General features: G+C 40.0%; 1 protein-coding gene across 4 annotated transcripts in view; it reads right to left on the minus strand.

Annotated features, from left to right (window-relative positions):
- Positions 1 to 601: 601 nt before the first annotated feature.
- The window catches only part of SPATA13 (spermatogenesis associated 13), a 45,181-nt gene continuing 29,181 nt past the window's right edge, over positions 602 to 16,601 (minus strand). For 2 of the 4 annotated variants that reach the window (XM_059816009.1, XM_059816015.1), the window contains 8 exons: positions 16,159 to 16,338; positions 14,897 to 15,082; positions 11,968 to 12,147; positions 11,125 to 11,357; positions 8,595 to 8,724; positions 7,660 to 8,032; positions 2,254 to 2,332; positions 602 to 994 (listed from right to left, as the gene is read on the minus strand). In XM_059816009.1, coding sequence (XP_059671992.1) covers positions 820 to 994; positions 2,254 to 2,332; positions 7,660 to 8,032; positions 8,595 to 8,724; positions 11,125 to 11,357; positions 11,968 to 12,147; positions 14,897 to 15,082; positions 16,159 to 16,338 — 1,536 coding nt within the window. In that variant the 3' untranslated portion in view covers positions 602 to 819. Of the gene's footprint in view, positions 995 to 2,253; positions 2,333 to 7,659; positions 8,033 to 8,594; positions 8,725 to 11,124; positions 11,358 to 11,967; positions 12,148 to 14,896; positions 15,083 to 16,158; positions 16,339 to 16,601 lie in introns of those variants that run through there. The other 2 variants (XM_059816026.1, XM_059816021.1) reach the window with 2 other exon arrangements.

Genomic DNA, 16,601 nt, shown 5'->3' on the forward strand with positions numbered 1-16,601 from the left:
GCATCTCCGAGGCGAAGAAGCGTGCAAAAAGTGATATACAAGCTCTGTACTGAAGAGCATACATGCATGCAGTATATTGCTGTAACTGAAAGTAATCAATCTGAGACGCCCTGGGCTCCTCTTGTTTCTTGTGTGCAATAAATGCACATATCTTTATAATCCATTTCACACTTTGTTAATGTTTCTATATGACAGAATAAAATTTCTCTGTTCCAATCTGGAATACGATAAGGCCTCGCGGGATGTTCTCCTGCCATTTGGCAATTTAGTAGAAAAAGACAGGAAGGATTAGGATCCACTAAATTCTGCAACAGCTGGTTAATCACATGGGATGTCTTCACCTGATTTTAATGGGTGGTCTCTGCTTGGTGCTCCAAAACAAAGGAGAAAACTCTCCTAAGATTCCTTGCTGATACACCTCTAAGGAAAAATTCCTCCCTATCCTAAATTTGGCCATCAATATAAGGTTAAGAAAAATGAAATGCTACAATGACCTGCATGATTCCATCACTACTTCAACTTAACTAAGAAACAGAGATCAAATACTGCTGCTTCAGAGTAACAACAAGTTGTCTTTGTCAGAAAGGAGACTGCTCTTCATCAGCAATGCTGACACTTGGCAACATTGACTTCAGAGCAGTCTTGAGGATCTTCATTCTTCTTCTAGACAAAGGTGGTATTTCTGGCTCAAGGGAACCCAAGGTTTTCCCTCCAAAACTGGAGATTCACTGAGCTCAAATAAGCTTAACTGTGCCTCCAAGGTCCTTCTCAGGACTAAGTCTCCCTCCGTGCTGATGTCCTTCCCAGGTCCTTGGCCTTTCACTTTTTAAAGGGGGTGAGTTTGTTGAAGGTATGCCAGAAGAGGGACGGCTTCCGCTTGGGTTCTGCCAGGGCAAAAACCTGCTGCTGTGGAATGCTGGTAGGCACGGTGATGTGGCGCTGATGAATAGGATGCAGGCTTTGGTGTGGAGGAGGCACAGGACACCCGTTATAGCTTACACCTGCAAAAGGAACAGTTTAAGAAAGCGTACGAGTCAGCTAGCAGAGCAACCAATACTGGGAAAATTTAAGCACAGGACCATGGAACTAATTCAGTGGTCAATAAAGCCAGTATGTATTTTGCCATGATCTTGAATGGAAGCACTACTAAAGGTTACCTTTTCTGATGTTAGACTTTCTAATTGCTGCATTGATTTGGCTTAAGAAGAGAGTAATACCAGTAAAAATAACATTACAGAATTACCAAAAATAAGCAGCAGTTTCACATAGCTTGGCTATATTGTTTGCACAAGTAAATTCTGGTATTTCAAAGGAATGACTTAACACAGTAGATACTTGTATTTTTTTCAACTCTCAAAATAAGGCTGGGTAAAATATTGCTACCACCAAGTGTTATTCCTTCGATTTGGAAAATATTTTTCCAGGCTGATCTTCTCAGACTTTGACCTTTGTGCATTCTGAATAGAATCTCCTGATGACAATTTTCAGCCACTCCCCTGAAAATCTGGACAGGTTTTATAGGTATCTAGTGATTGATAAAGAGAAAATGCTTTAGTAATATTAATCCCAGGGAGCAGAGGACTACCTAACATCAACTCCTTCACTCCTAAATTCAGACTTAATCTGGTCCCACTTGCTCAATTTATTCTCTCAACACACTAGAGATTTACCCAAATTTGACTTTAAGATGGAAAAGGACAAAATCACAACACATTTTCTGAGAGAGAAAAGGAATAAAAAGCTGTTTCCAGAGAAACATGTTTCTAGTCCATCCTTCCTTCTAGTCTAGGACAGAAGGAAGCCATTTTGAGTGTGTTATCATAAATACAGCAACACGTGGCTTGCAAAAAGAACTTAGCATACTTTAAACAAAGCACAGAATTGCTTAAGAAGAACAAGCTGTTTCAGCAAAAGCAAAGGAAGGAATCAGTAACCCTCATTTGTAATTTAATCTCTTCATGCACTTTCTTACATCCTTAAATAAAGCACTTGCGTTACCTCTTGAGTTTCTTCTCTAATAAAGAGAATACTGACTTGTCTGTCTGAAGGAGACAAGGGAGCTGATTTAGTAGACAGTTTGCAAAGGCATTGGAATTTGATATTAAAATACAGGTTAATGGAAATTATTTGAACTCCATGTAAACCATTAAAATTTTTTTAAAAGATTGAAGAACTCAACCATAGCCAGATTGTGCTGTTTCCTAACATAAAGAACACTGGAACATAGTAAGAATGTAAAGCAATTCTGAACACCCACCTTTAATTTTTCCATGCCTTGACTTACGAGCATTCTGCATGGCTTGTTTCTTCTGGTTTTCTGAAATCTCCATTCCTATGTCAAAGTGTAAATTAGGGCACTGGTATAAAAATACTGTATCTAATAATTGATTACATTCAATTAAAACAAATAAGTACACTATATTTTAAAAAATTTTTAGTAAATCTTAATAGTAATATACCTGAAGTTTTTAGAAGTATGTTTTACTTTTGTCGTATAAATTTAAAGATAGTTTTTCACTGGGATAACAATAGGAACATTAATTTGCCTGTAGATTACTGGGAAAAGCTGCTTTCCAGTTCCTGCAAATGGCAATCACTGGGGAGTTAACCACACAAAAAATTCTTTTTATAGATAAGTCCAGACAACAAGAGATTAAAAAGAAGTCTAAATTAACACTTCTGAAAGCTACAAGCCACTAAGTAATAGATCACAAATGAAGAATCTGTTTCTTTTTTCACTCACTCTGAGCTAACTTGAAGTCACTGGTATTGCAGTAGTACAAATTTGGGTATCTTTCCCTCCACTCGAAGGAGACAGTATCACATAATCTGCCAGACACCGAAGCAGGCTGTGATGTGGTTGTGGCTGCATCAGGCTGGTGCTGGATCCCTCACTCCGGTTTCTCATGTACTTGTTTGCATACTTGCATGACTTCCATGATGCTACACTATGTGGTCAACCCTATGCTATTTACTATCATGTGATAGGTGTATGACTGATCTGTGCTGAGTACAGAGATGCCAGACATCTGCCATGAAAAGGTGACACCAGTGACTGGTGTCGTCTGGAGTCCACGTACAGGCAGTCCATTTTCCTCTCCCTGTGTACAAGACCGTTGAGATACATGGGTATGTTACGTTTGCACAAGGAGACAACAGGGTGCACATGCTGTCACTCATTTCACTCATACACACATAAAGAGCACAGAAGTTGTGATTCAAAGTCAGAATGAAGTGTCTGGTTTGGTTCCATTTTGCATCTTCCTGCATTTCTCTATACTTTTAAAATTCCCTTTCCTTTTTTAGCCCGAACTGACGAAGAAGTTATTACAAATCAACCTATTAACTTACAATACAACAGCAGTTAGCCATAATTTTGGGGTAGCACAAGTTTATTTTATTCTGCATGTTTTTTTTCCTTTATAGAAACAAGGAAACAGATAAAAAAATGAAAGCAATTTCATCAACAGAGATCAGACCACTTTCTTAGGGTTACTATTAGTGGTTTGGAGAAGGATTTTCTGGCTGTGGCCTTTTCTTCCCATATATTCATAAAAGCTAAGAAAAGCTATATATGGTTTGGGAGACAGTGACTCGCACCAAAGTGTCTTTGAAAATAGAAGTAAAATGCCATTTGCAGTTCTGAATTGGAAGAGTATGTATTTGTTCTCTGAGTGGTTAGATTAGAGGCTTTGTGTGAAGTCCAGCAAGATAGCTTACAAAATCAACAAGATATAAATTTAAACCTGAGGTTGAGAATACTGGTGCCTTTCCACTGGTTTTGGCTAAAGGAAATGTTCAATTATGCCAAAAAAATGAAATTTTAGAAAAGAAGCAGTCTTCTGGGTAATGGAGAAAACATCCAAGCCACTGTGACTCGCAAGACCAGACTGACATTAGCTATTACAACTCAGCTATCTTTCCTCTGGTTCATGATACCTGTGCCAAAGCGGGGACATCGGAATAATGAGTTGAGACATTTGAAAAGCAAGTTGCCAGAAGGCTGGATGTTTGTGGAATTATTGCTGGAGGTGACTTAGAAATTAAATCTATATTCGCATTTTTAGGAAAGGTACAACATTGAAGAAATTTTCAGGGTGGAGTGTGGCAGTCACGCAAGAGTTCCATCCTACAAAAGTTGCCTAGGCAGCCTTAGGTGTTGGCAAAACCAGGGGAGCTTGGTGTGCTGACTCTAAGAGAAACTTTACGGAGGGTGGAGCAGAGTGGAGACACCGCAGCCAGGCTCTCTGATAAGACGGGAACTGGAAGGTAGTATGGAACAATGAGATGGAGACTCACCTTGATAACTAGGATGCGTACCTGGTCAAAGACAGTGCTATTGTACAAGGATACAATAACCTATTTAGTGTGTGTAATGGTGTGTAGTCGAGTACCTGGGAATGGGCCCACAGCCTGTCACCTTTTGACAAAATACTCATTATCATCTCATTACAATACTAAAAAATACACCTCCATCTCAAAGCTACCCACCTCCAAGGTGCGACCACCCCTCACTGAGCCTGCACTCTGAATTTTTCTTATTCTATACCTTCAAAAGCAAAGCAAGAAACTTTTACATCAATTACAACAAAGAAATATATGATTAGAGTCACTCCAACTCCACCTGTAAAGTAAAAATAGTATAAAAAGGCTTAAGAGAGGAGGGGTGTAAGGGAAGATACCATCACAGACCTGCTCTGACACCTGGGATCAGTCGATGGGCTGAACCTCTCTTCCCCCCCCAACAGGGACACCTTTGGGTAACATTCAGACACTTGGCTATACCAAGTGTGTCTCCCGGGAGATTTAGCAACCTCTATAGGGTTGTTTTGTGATTTAATGTGCTTGTAGCTGGCTATATTTCTCATATTAACACTTGGCTATACCAAGTGGTTCCCCAGGAGATTTAGGAACCTCTATAGAGTTGTTTTGTGATCCAGCACGCTTGTAGCCAGGCTATATTATTCATATTCTTGCTATTTGCACCATCTTTGTGGGCAGTAGTTCTATCACCAGCAATCCAAAACAACTTGTGCACCTGTTGCTTTAATAAACTACGCTATTCATTAATCTAGCCATAAGAGTTCTCATTGAACACGACCAAATTCCTTAAGGGTAGCCATGATAGTTCATGCAACGCAGCTGGATTGAGAGTGTATGGAGTTACAAGTGCATCTGTAATCATTAGGATTCTATATATACACATATATATACAAATATGCGTGTATATGTATATATATTGAACATGATCGGACTTGTAATACAGGAAATTGGGCTTCACTCAGAATCTAAGCCCAGCCACCCCCAGCCCCTCTGATATCTGAGGACAAGCTGGAACGCAAGGGGGTTTATTTTCTGCCAAATTGCTCAGTCCTTTAATACAAGTTACATGGGCAGAAGAGACTGCATATGCCTATGTGCCATTATAAAAAACAGTTTCTTGTTATACTGAATTTTCTTCACTATATTGCACAGTGCCTGAAGACCAGCAAGCATGATGGACTCTCTCTTGCAATCCTTGCGCTCAGCACCATGGGACCACTTGTGACCCAGCCCTAAATACAGGTTAGTGCTATTACAACAAATCTCACTGTTATCACTGCTGCTGCCACCACTGTTGAATGGTTACCCTTTTGAATATCATATGTTGATTTTCATTAGGTCCCACTAGAATAAATAATGACATTTAGGGCTGTAGCTGCTATACCCTTGCAGTTTTCTCATGCTTGGGGATTTCTGCAGCAGTGTAACCTAGAAGGAATGGTAATACCCCACTGCCTGCACAAGACAGACCTGCTGCTGCCCAGGGCAAGTGTGAGCCTCAGAAGCATCCTGACATGCAACATTTAGCCCATTCAACATACTCTCCCGGTGCTCCATAAAGCAACCACTGCAGGAGGAAGTGTAGATATAGATTTGAAGAGCTCAAGAATGCTCCTCAGAAAGGATGGGAATGGAAAATGTTCACATTTTATCTTCTTTTGCTCAGTCCTGCTCACAAAAGTGCAGGAGCTGTGGTTTATTCCGTATCGTCCTTCCATATGACTGTACTACTGTTCTCATCATATGCTGGTGTGGAGGCTTTCTGTAACTTTGTTGTTAAGAGGGATTGTTTGGACACTCATCATCAGATCCTCTGCATTGCTTTATTACCTTCTGATCACCTTCACCCTTTTGCAATATCCACTTTATTTCAGAGTTCTGTTTAGGTGAATTAGGAAAGGCAGCCTCCACCCATGACCTTGAGCACAAGGTGACTGAACAGTTCTACACAGAGCAGCTCACAAAAGCCAACAGTGTTGTGCCCAACAGGATCGTAATGTCACATGGTGACATTCAGCACAGGAGAAGAGTTGGTTTTGAAAAGTTTGGGAAGTTTGAGGAAAAGTTTAGCTGTGGCTGCTTCATTGTTTACTCTAGACGACTGGGGTTAATCGCAACAGTTTGTGCAATGGGGAATTGTTAAAACTGGTTTTAGAGTATGAACTGGTAAACTTGAAAGTATGATCTTCAGCTTATGGACTATCTACAATAGATGTGGAGGAGGCCTTATTTTTGTTTTATATTTACAACAGTAAGGAGGTCTTATATTTACAACAGTATCAAACAAGAGAAAGCCACTAAGATCAAAAGGTTTACATTTGTAACCTTAGGGTTATTCTTGTCTTGCTGTTCTTCTGACCAGGTGTTTTAATTGAACATGGAATATGAGATCTGGCATCTTGTTTAAATTTTAATAATTTCTGAGTTATATCGTCCGCTTCACTGCAATTCCAATTTTTACCTGCTATCATTGAAAGTCTAAGCCTGAAGAGTGTTATAAAAAGAAGTTCTCACGCAGTCAACACACATAGATGCACTAATATTTTCATTACTTCTTTAGGAATATTAAAAAGAGTTTTATTTTTCTTAGTAGTGTTTCTGTCTTCTTTGTGTGTGTTCTGACAATGAAATTTTGCTGGAGCTTTTGTCACTGATCTTAAAGGAAGCATGAAAGTATGCAAAAAAAAAAATTAAGTAACAATCCTAAATGTACATTCACACAGAAAACACTATCCTTAGAGTGTCCCACAGGCTGTGGGTCTAAAGCAGATCTGCTACCTTTTTCCCTGCTCATTCAAGGTTAGGCTTCATTCCTCTGTAAACTGCCCACTGTTGTTGGGTCTGTAACTAATAATACCATGCAACTGCATAGGTCTCCTGGACACAGGAGGTGCCATTATATGACATGGACACTATAAATCTACAATTATTGCTCCTTGGCTTTATAATGAAGTGTCCTTTACAAACAGATGGTTTGGGCCAATGATTCATGCAAAAGTGCTAGGATTTTGGATGCATTTTTATTATTGATTGGTCCATATGAATTGCATCTTGTCATATCTCATATCTCACTCTGCTCCATAATGCACCAGAATCACATGGGTTACGCTGTGACACAGATGTCATAACTAACTGCCCTGGACCTTAGGCCCACAATGGCAGGGCAAACACACCTGAATAGGCTTCACTTACACAGCTTATGACAGTCATGTCAGGTAAGAAAGAGACAGCAGTCCCAGAAGGCAGAGTGCACATCTGCACAAAGCATAAAGCATAAAAGCAAGAACATTCCCCTTTGTTTTTAGCACCTTTTAGAGAGCAAATCTTTCCACTCACCCATTTCCTTGTCTTCCTGAACTCTTCTCCTTTCACTTTCGCATGCCTCCATCCATCTCCTTTTATCCTCCTGTTTTTTTGCACAGAACAAATGAATCTCTTCTGTTGCTCTGTTTATTATCTTAAAAGCATTCTTGACATTAATGTTAAAGTCTTTGTCTCTGCCATCTTCAGTGTCCACAATTTCCATCTCATCCATGTCAATACGATCCTTATAATATAAGATGTCCCTTCTCAGTAAGTCCTTCTTACAGAACACAAGCTGATGGTCAAAAAGGAAGAAAGTCCTCTGCTGGCTTCTGCCTTGCTTTGATATTTTGGTCAGTTCTCCTGAGTGGATCAGTTCTGAGCTTCTGGCTAACACATCTGGTCCCTAAGAAGATAAATATATATAGTAAGTAAATAATACTTTAAGATCTTACTATGTGCCTAACCAGTCTCATTTTATAATTAAGTATTAAGTACATTTGTTTTTCTTGTATTTTTATTACTAGATTTGAAAATGTCATAGAATGTAGATAATCTCATGCAGCCAAACTCAATGAATGTGGTTCTGCTCTACTTTATTTCTAGATAAAAAAGGAGGAAACTCATTAAAGTCAGTGAAGCAGGTTCAAGTTCTGACAGAACTACAAAAATCCAAAGGAGATTCTATAGGTCTAGAATTTTAAAAAAATCCATTTTGTCATCTCAGTCCAGTGTCACCTCAAAGACAAGTGTCCACATTAATACATGCTGCTCTTCCTGATTTATAAACAAGGTAATCAGTAACAGGTAATCACTGCAAATGAAGAAACTGGACTTTCAACTGAGCAATGACCAGTTGAAAAGTAGACACCATAAACTACCTACTACACAGAAAGACATATCCTGTAGAGGACATGAAGTACTGTACACAGTACCTTTGCTCAGGAAAGGGACAGGCTGACACTTACCTCCCAGTCTACGATAGAGACTTGCCAACGTGCAATCTTGTCTATGCTTTCTAGTCTTCGTTTTCGCTCATTGATCAGGCACGCTACATTCTTCATAGTCTCATATGCAGCTTTTATGTTGTTATAATCACTGTGAAATGTAGGCACATTTCAAAGATCACTTATGCAATGGATATGATGCAATCACAAACTGTGACACAGTGCTTGAAGTACTACACAGCATTACCCATTTATCCCTCTACTCAGGGTACTTGAATAAGAGAAACCTGATTCTCAGCTATCCTGAACCTCACATAGTAGTCTGCACAATTCAGTGCTGGTGTAGTATTAGGCTTTCTCCAGGAGCAAATTATTGAACTGGTGGAAGGAGGCAGAAGAGGTAGATTAATGAATTGCCATACTGTCTCTACTGAAAACAATGGTAGAATTCCCATTGACCTCAGTGATACCTACATTTCACCAAAGGAATTTGTTTTTAAACAAGATTTTAGTGGGATTTTATTAGGAAGGTCATTCCTTTAATTGTGTTTAACAACTGTATTTTCTCCTTCTTGTTCCCAATGGCTGGGTCAACGAACGCAAATGGAGAATGCTATGTGAGCAGAAAAAATACCGAAAGCAACCTCTAACAGGGTGAGCGAGGGACCAAAGCACACGGGCACCGAAGAGAGGAATTAAAGGAGACAACGCTGACAAAGTGGCCTGTTTTCATGGCACATGTATGCGAGAGCTAACACAGTCACCTTCCCCTGTCTGCTCCAAGTCAAATGCAAGCCTCCTGTCCTTCCATTGCTCTGCTCCTCTCCTTCTTTCCCTGAGCTCCCCACATGCTTATGAATCTCCCCAACCTGTAGGCAGGTTTCGTTCCCCTTTGAATAGCATCCCTCATGCCTTCACTTTCCTCAAATGGAGTCTCTGAGAAGACAGAAGGAAAGAGATGTATTTCTTGCCTTAGAGTCCCAACAGAGCAGCTGCCTTCCCTCCTTTATCAGAACGCCTCTTGCAGAAAAGGGAGCCAAAGGTAGGAAACAGCACGAGCCAGAAATAAATCCTGCAAAGGGGTCAGCCTCGCCGTCCTTTTTATCTGCTTCTGTCTCAGTTCCTGTTTTCATCAGCTGCTGATGATGAATGTGCTTCCCTTCTAAATCTGTGCATTACTCTCCACTCTCTATACCTATGGAAACTGTTCTGCCACACTGTATACAAAAAGCAAGACTGACAATAACAGGATCCTACTAACACCAGGGAGATGTCCCACAGGGTGACCGCATGATATCCACGCTGCTACTGTTGCCCTTCCTTATCTCAGTTCCTTCTTTGGCTGTTGGTGTGTACATTATTCCACACTTGCTGCATAACCCATGGCCTTCACAGCAGGCTGTGCACATCAGATCTTCAAACTTTTTATGAAAAAAACCCAAAAAGCTACCAAAAAAACAGCTGGCTGGAGCTTTACCAAGGCTCTGTGTGGATGTAGGCCTGCCTGTTCGTGAGCATCTCTGTACACTGGGCGCCTGTCTGTGCTTGTAGGCATCTCTGGATGCTGTGCCACAGAAAAGGAAAACAGGTGCTATGGGTGGAAGGTGGCAAGACCTTGCTGTGACTTATCTTCAGGTTTAATAGTTCACAGAATAATCTTTCTAAAATTACTAGCAGTGAAAGAGATACCATGTTAGTAATTGTTATTGCAGGACTTCCCAGGTAGCCACAGAACTGCATTGAGGCATTTCACACCTGAATGTCAGTACTTCACATCCCCTATATTTTGCCCCTGGCAAAAATCCCATGGTCTCCAAGCGAGTTTTCTCAAGGTTAAAGAAGTGCAGACTTTGGCCAAGGAAGCATTGCCTCAGGCTGCATTTGGACTTTGAACACAGGGGTCACAATGGAACATTTTTCTTGCAGTTGTACAAAGTAAAAAGGCAGATATTTAAAGATAAAATCTAAATTTAGTCAAAGATTTAATCAGCTCAGAGGTATACTGGAAAGGCTAATAACCTGCAACTTCAATTCTTATTTATCCCAGCTGAAAATCTAATATCTGGACTTTACTGCAAACAAAGGCAATGTTTATTACTAATAAGTTTCTAAAACACATTACCTCCAAACGTGCTCAGATTGTGGTTTTTCTGAAGGCCCTCTTTAACTTTTCTTGTGTCCACAACATTTATGCAGTTTCCCCCTTTCTTCTGCAGATTTCCTTCTCCTTCATTTCTTTGACACATTGGCTTTTTTCCACTCTGATTTACACATCCCTCCCTGCATCCTATTTCAGCACCTTCTTCCTTTCCTTCTCCCTCTTTCACTTATTCCTCATTCTGTCTTGCATCCTGTCAGTCCCCTGTGCTGCATTTTCAGATACTGTTTTTGTTAGTATTTGTGACGGTTCCATCTAGGAAGGAGCTCCTGTCTATAGTGGTCAATGGGAGTTTTCTTCTTGATCTCAAAAGCCTCAGTGTTGTGTCACCCAGAAAGCTTGAGCAATTAGGTGTTATTACTATTGTAAGATTTGTTTTATTCGTTGTCTCACCTGTGCTCCTGAGTTGTGTATTTGAGCAATTCTGCAAGCTGCAGAGGGTATTTGCAGATTTTCTGAACAGGCGTGAGAAGAAAACCATCAATGGCAATGTCAATCATCTGCTGAAGCAAGCGACAGGCTTCAAAGAAGTGACGGTATTTGCCCTGTTTCATTAGTCTGGACAGTTCAATGCAGGCACTGGGATGATTGTTACAATACTCTGAATAAATAGCAAAGCCTTCTTGCTATTAAAAAGAAAAAAAAGGTCAAAGCTTTAACTAAAGTATTTGTCTATAAAGGAGGAAAGATATTTTTGTAACATATATTATATCTAACTAGATTAATTAATCCATTTCCTATATTGTTTCCAGGCTGACCAGCCTTGAAACTATGCAGAAATCTACTTTGTAACTGTCAAAACTATGTACCTTCTTTGCAAGAACACAGAAATAGAGGCCTCCATTGAGTCAGGATAATCAAAGCCACTTTAAGAAGTACTTTTCTTTGGGGAAGACAGCTATAGGCTTAGCAAGTATCTATCATGAACTCACAGACTCTTTTTTGCGTGCCCAATATGAGTTCACTGCAAATAGTCCAGCTCATCTGTGATCATTACAGTATTGAAAAGGAAACTTAAAACTGTGTACAATGTTACATGCTTGCTAAAGATGAAGAGAAATCTAAAACATTTAAATAACTTTAATTGTAAATTATTTTACATTCTAAAATGCTATCTATACACAGTTTAGTATTTGGTAAGTGCTTGTTACTAAAATCCCCTCCTAACATGGTAACTTAGCATTTTATGATCATATTTTGTTAATTTCATAAATAAAATCAACTTTTGGAACGTACGTGTTGAAGAAAACATGACCCTATTTCACTTAGATGAGGTTCCTCTTTGTTGTACTGTTTCTCAAGATCCTTCAGAAACTTCCTTTGGAACTTGTAAATATCTTCAATATTTCCAAAAATGGTGCTTAACTGAACTGTGGTGAACATTCCTGTATGTTTGCGACACTGCCGAATATAACCCTGGAAATTAAATTTAAAAAAATCTTTAGTTTGAAGATGTGAAAACGGGTTCTACCCTGAACAAGCCCATTTGAGCTGCCAAAATCCCTGTGATCTACAGGCAGGTGAGGTTTCCCAGCCATACACACACACATGGACATGCAATTTCAGATTTGCATCTGAAATGTTTACACATTAATTCTTGAAGCCCAACTTCTGTCTCACAGTAAATGAATCAGGGAACCAGAAACCTGCAGAGTGTGTAAAGCCCATTCGCATCTCCTTGTTACAACTACCAGCCAAGCTGGAGGCAAGTCCAGTGTAAGGCCCCATGCATGCTACTACTTTAGCTGCCGCGCTTTTTCGTAGCAATTTCTCTGTGCCATAAGAGTTCTTCTCTATGCGGATAAGAACAAACCCTAAAACAATTAACATAAAGACAATTTCTACCAGGGTTAAAGTACTGGTTCCTTAACCAGTAGGAGGTAAGTAGGGCACAATCTAAGCCAGAGAAGCAAAATGAAGAACATATTATAATGCAGCGTTCAGAATGCTGCTGTTCGGCAGAATCCATATGGATTGGATTTTGGCAGGAGGTAATAATATTGGCAAGACTGCACATAAAAATACAGTCACTTTTCCATTTTTTTTCTCTTTACTTGTAAGAACATCACAGGGGTCCAGTTCACTTTATTCGTATCCAGTGTTAAGTAGATACACAACTGAGTCCTCCAGTTTTAAAACACCCTCAGAACAAATTCTGCTCTGCCATCAGTAACCAACATGAGATCACATCGGCATTCGCATAGCTAGGAGGTAAAGGTACGATCGGGGCCTCTTAGGGCTGAAACACGCACCAGCAGCTGCCACACACAGCCAGCACATCCTCAGGTACCTGTTCCACAAAGCTGAGCGTGGTGAGGAGGATACAGTGCAGAGGCTGAATATCCAGGAATAGCTGCTGTGCTTGCACTCTCGTATCAGTTATGGCGCCGGGGTACAGAGGATTGCGAAGGTTAACTGCTATGATAGGGGTTATCTGCCAGGCTCCTCCGTTTGGCTGCTTTCAGGCAGGTTTCCCTCAAATCGCTTTGGGAGGAGACAACTGTAAAAAGCCTTGCAATTGCTCCGGTGAGGTTTACCAGGAAGCAACCCTGAATATTGCTGGCACTGTTATGAATATTCCTGTCTCCTCCACAGCCATCTGCTCTGAGAGCTGTGCAGTGGCTACGCTGCAAGCCAGCTACCACATTTACTACTATTAGGAGGATAACTCCAACAAGGAAAACTAATTGCTGTGCAGCTCTCATAATGTGGACTGCAGACACTTCTTGAATGTAAAACCTTTTTCTGGGCATATTCCAGCTTCATGATCCTGACTGCACCAGCCCTAGTGATTCATTCTAGTGCAGAGCTTGCAAATTTGGATTACTATCTGCAGTAGCTTTTCTGGCTTAGTCTTACCTGAGTATTTTTTCAGCCTTATGTCCTGCTTGCACCAACCTACAGATTAACTCTGAGGAAAGCAGACCATCTCTACCCCACGTGTTGAACATAGAGCATCACTTCTCTACTTGGAAAATGTGTGTTTGCTCTCTTGTACTAAACTCAGAGGCATGTCAGATTTAAAAAAAGGGGTATAGAATATATGTATTAGACAAAATTATTAATATCTGTCTAAGAATTAATAGGTCAGTAAAATATTAAAGTCGTGCACCAGAACTCAGCTACCATGGCAGCAACACAGCTGCATGTACAAATTCCTCCCTGATCTTTTAGGCACACAGTCAAGCTTACTAGCTTAAGTAAATAGTGAATTTAAATGACAAAACTTACATTTAATGTTCTAAAATTAGCCAATTAGCAACCAGTTTTTGTCTTTTTGTTTTCCCCTTTATCTTTCTTCAAAATGCATAAAAAGGCCTCATCTAAAAAAAAAAATCAAAAAACACTGCTGTCTTGTCTACTTTGTTGTCCATGAAAGAATCTAATGATGAGTGGACTAAGGGATGACAACATGACAAATACAGAGAGAGCCCTAGTAAACTAAGGGTACAAAGAATATTTTGGTAGGTTGCTTAGCACCCTTCCAGATGCTAACCACAAATACAAGTCAAATACAGGTCAAATGCGTCACAGTCCACGTCAGAAGAGGCAAACTTCAATGAAAAGTATTAAGAAGCTTCTTGTCCAAGTGTGGGCCTCCAACAAAATTTTAAAAAAAAGCAGAAACCCCCCCACATTTTATGGTTCAAACAAGCACGGTAGTTATAAAACACCTTTAACGAATTCTTCATAGCTCCTAAGCATCCAGGAAAAATCTCTTTGTTGGAGAAAAAAAAAATCTCACCCAGCAAACACTCTCTTTGCAAGTTACTTTCAAAAAGTTTTGTCCCTGAACTGTAATTGATTTTATTAAAGTTACTGAAAGTTTTCTATCTAAACCAAGTGGTAAGAAGTTCTAAATAAACTGGACTTCCTCCTCTCATTATTATGGAAATAGCGGTCAGATAAGCAAAGCACTTTTTCCATGTCAAAAGTAGAATGGGTTTTTTTAAAAAAAAGGAAGTGGTGCCTTGTGGTGCCTTGTGGTGCCTTGTGGCAGTCGGCAGAGAGGAAAGCCATAAGAGGACACAAGAAGGGTCAGACTGACAGCCTCAGAAGTGCAATTGGGAATATTTTGATATGAGAAACCACTCTGGTTCTCAACTTATACGGAATGTTTTGTTCACATTAGGTCAGCAGAATGCCCTCAGGTTAACACACGTACCTCACAGATGTCCTTGAGATGCTTGATATAGACTCGTTCTGTGTTCATAATTTCCTGTATAACGTTGGTTCTCATCTGATCCTTGTTTTCAGCTATTTTCTGACGATGCTTGCTAATATCTGCATCTTGTTCTTCATCCTGGATACTACTACAATTTTCTGGCACTTCTTCCTGATTAACTCGCAGCTGCAGCCAGAACAAACAAAGCAAACCAGAGTAAAGCAGCAAACTTTTACAAGATGTGATAAAACTGTTACAAACTTCTTACAATTAAGAGAGGACTTGCTACAGAAATGTTCCCATTCTTATCTTACATAGAGGGTTCCACAAGAGGATTTACCTCATTGTACCCACTGCATATTCAAATAAAGTGTTAAGATTTCTGTCTGATTAAATACATGGCTTTCTACTCACAGTATCTGAGAGATACCTTGTTGTGTTGCCTGTGTATTTTTCAGACTTAAGCTTATTTCTGACCCTGACTAATACTTTATATGTTATTTTGGCCAAGCCAGCATATGGGTAATAATTACAAAAGTAGACAACTCAAACACTTTTAAATAGTTTCCCTCTGCCCCAGTTTCCCCTCTGTACAATGTGGATAACAGCACCTCTTTTTTTGACTTTTGTCTGATTGCCCATGTTGGCTGAAGATCTAGGAAGGGAAAAGGCAGGAACCATCTCTTGCACTTTGTGTAGTACTTCATACAGTGTGGCCCAAACTTCATTACAGGCTCTCAAAAAGTACTTTAAATTAGTTTCTAAAACATAGTTCAATTTTATACCATTCGAGAGTTATACTGTCATTAATCTGGCTGAGTTCTGACTGGGGAGTTCAGACAGTGAACCAGATTCCTACACAACGTTGTGATAATAAATTAAGCCCTCTTTTACCAAGAAATCCCTGCAGCATAGCTTTCCCCACTCCCTCGTGAAAACTGCTTCATCCTCTCTGTATACACTGATTGCTCCTGGTTGAGCTTTCCACTGCCCTCATTTCTGCTTGAGAAATTCCTTTGGTTACAGAAGGACCACACAAAGGAAGAAGCCAGAATATAAGGTGTCAGAGCAGCTAACGGATCTTGGTGTGCAATTCTCTATCGCTTTTTTCCTTGTGAAGTCATTAGGAGTTACACCACTGATGTTCGGATACAAAGATGCTGAAGATCAGGCCCTTTACTTAAATGTAATGCCATGACCATTGCTGTTGCACTCTGCTAGGAATCTCTCATGACAATGGTGCAAAAGCAAGAGTTACTGACCCTGACAAAGCTAGCTGGAAACCAGGCTTCCTTGTCCTCGTTTCTTCCCCACCACCAGTCTTTGTTGGAAGCTTCTAGAACTCTAATGACATCTCCAGCTTTGAAGCCCAGCTCTTGATCATCCATAGTCACATGGTCCCAGAGAGCTTCTGCATAGACAACGCTGCCATCGCTTATCAGCTGAGATGGGAAGAAAATGAGGTTGTGAAGAATAAAAGATAAACAATGGACTGTTTATAAATTACTAAAATATCAAAATACCTCACTAGAGTGCCCATGATTACTCCTATTACAGGAAAAAAATAAAATTCTGGATTTTCAGAAATCTGTGCGTATATTTATTAGTGAGAACAATTAAAGTCCTACTCCAGAGCAGTTACACAGGCTAATGAGTTACGCTCCCAGTGAAGTACTAGTCCCTGTGCTCTTCCCTTGGCATCTGG

Source organism: Gavia stellata, chromosome 1, assembly GCF_030936135.1.
Source record: "Gavia stellata isolate bGavSte3 chromosome 1, bGavSte3.hap2, whole genome shotgun sequence".
NCBI lineage: Eukaryota > Metazoa > Chordata > Aves > Gaviiformes > Gaviidae > Gavia > Gavia stellata.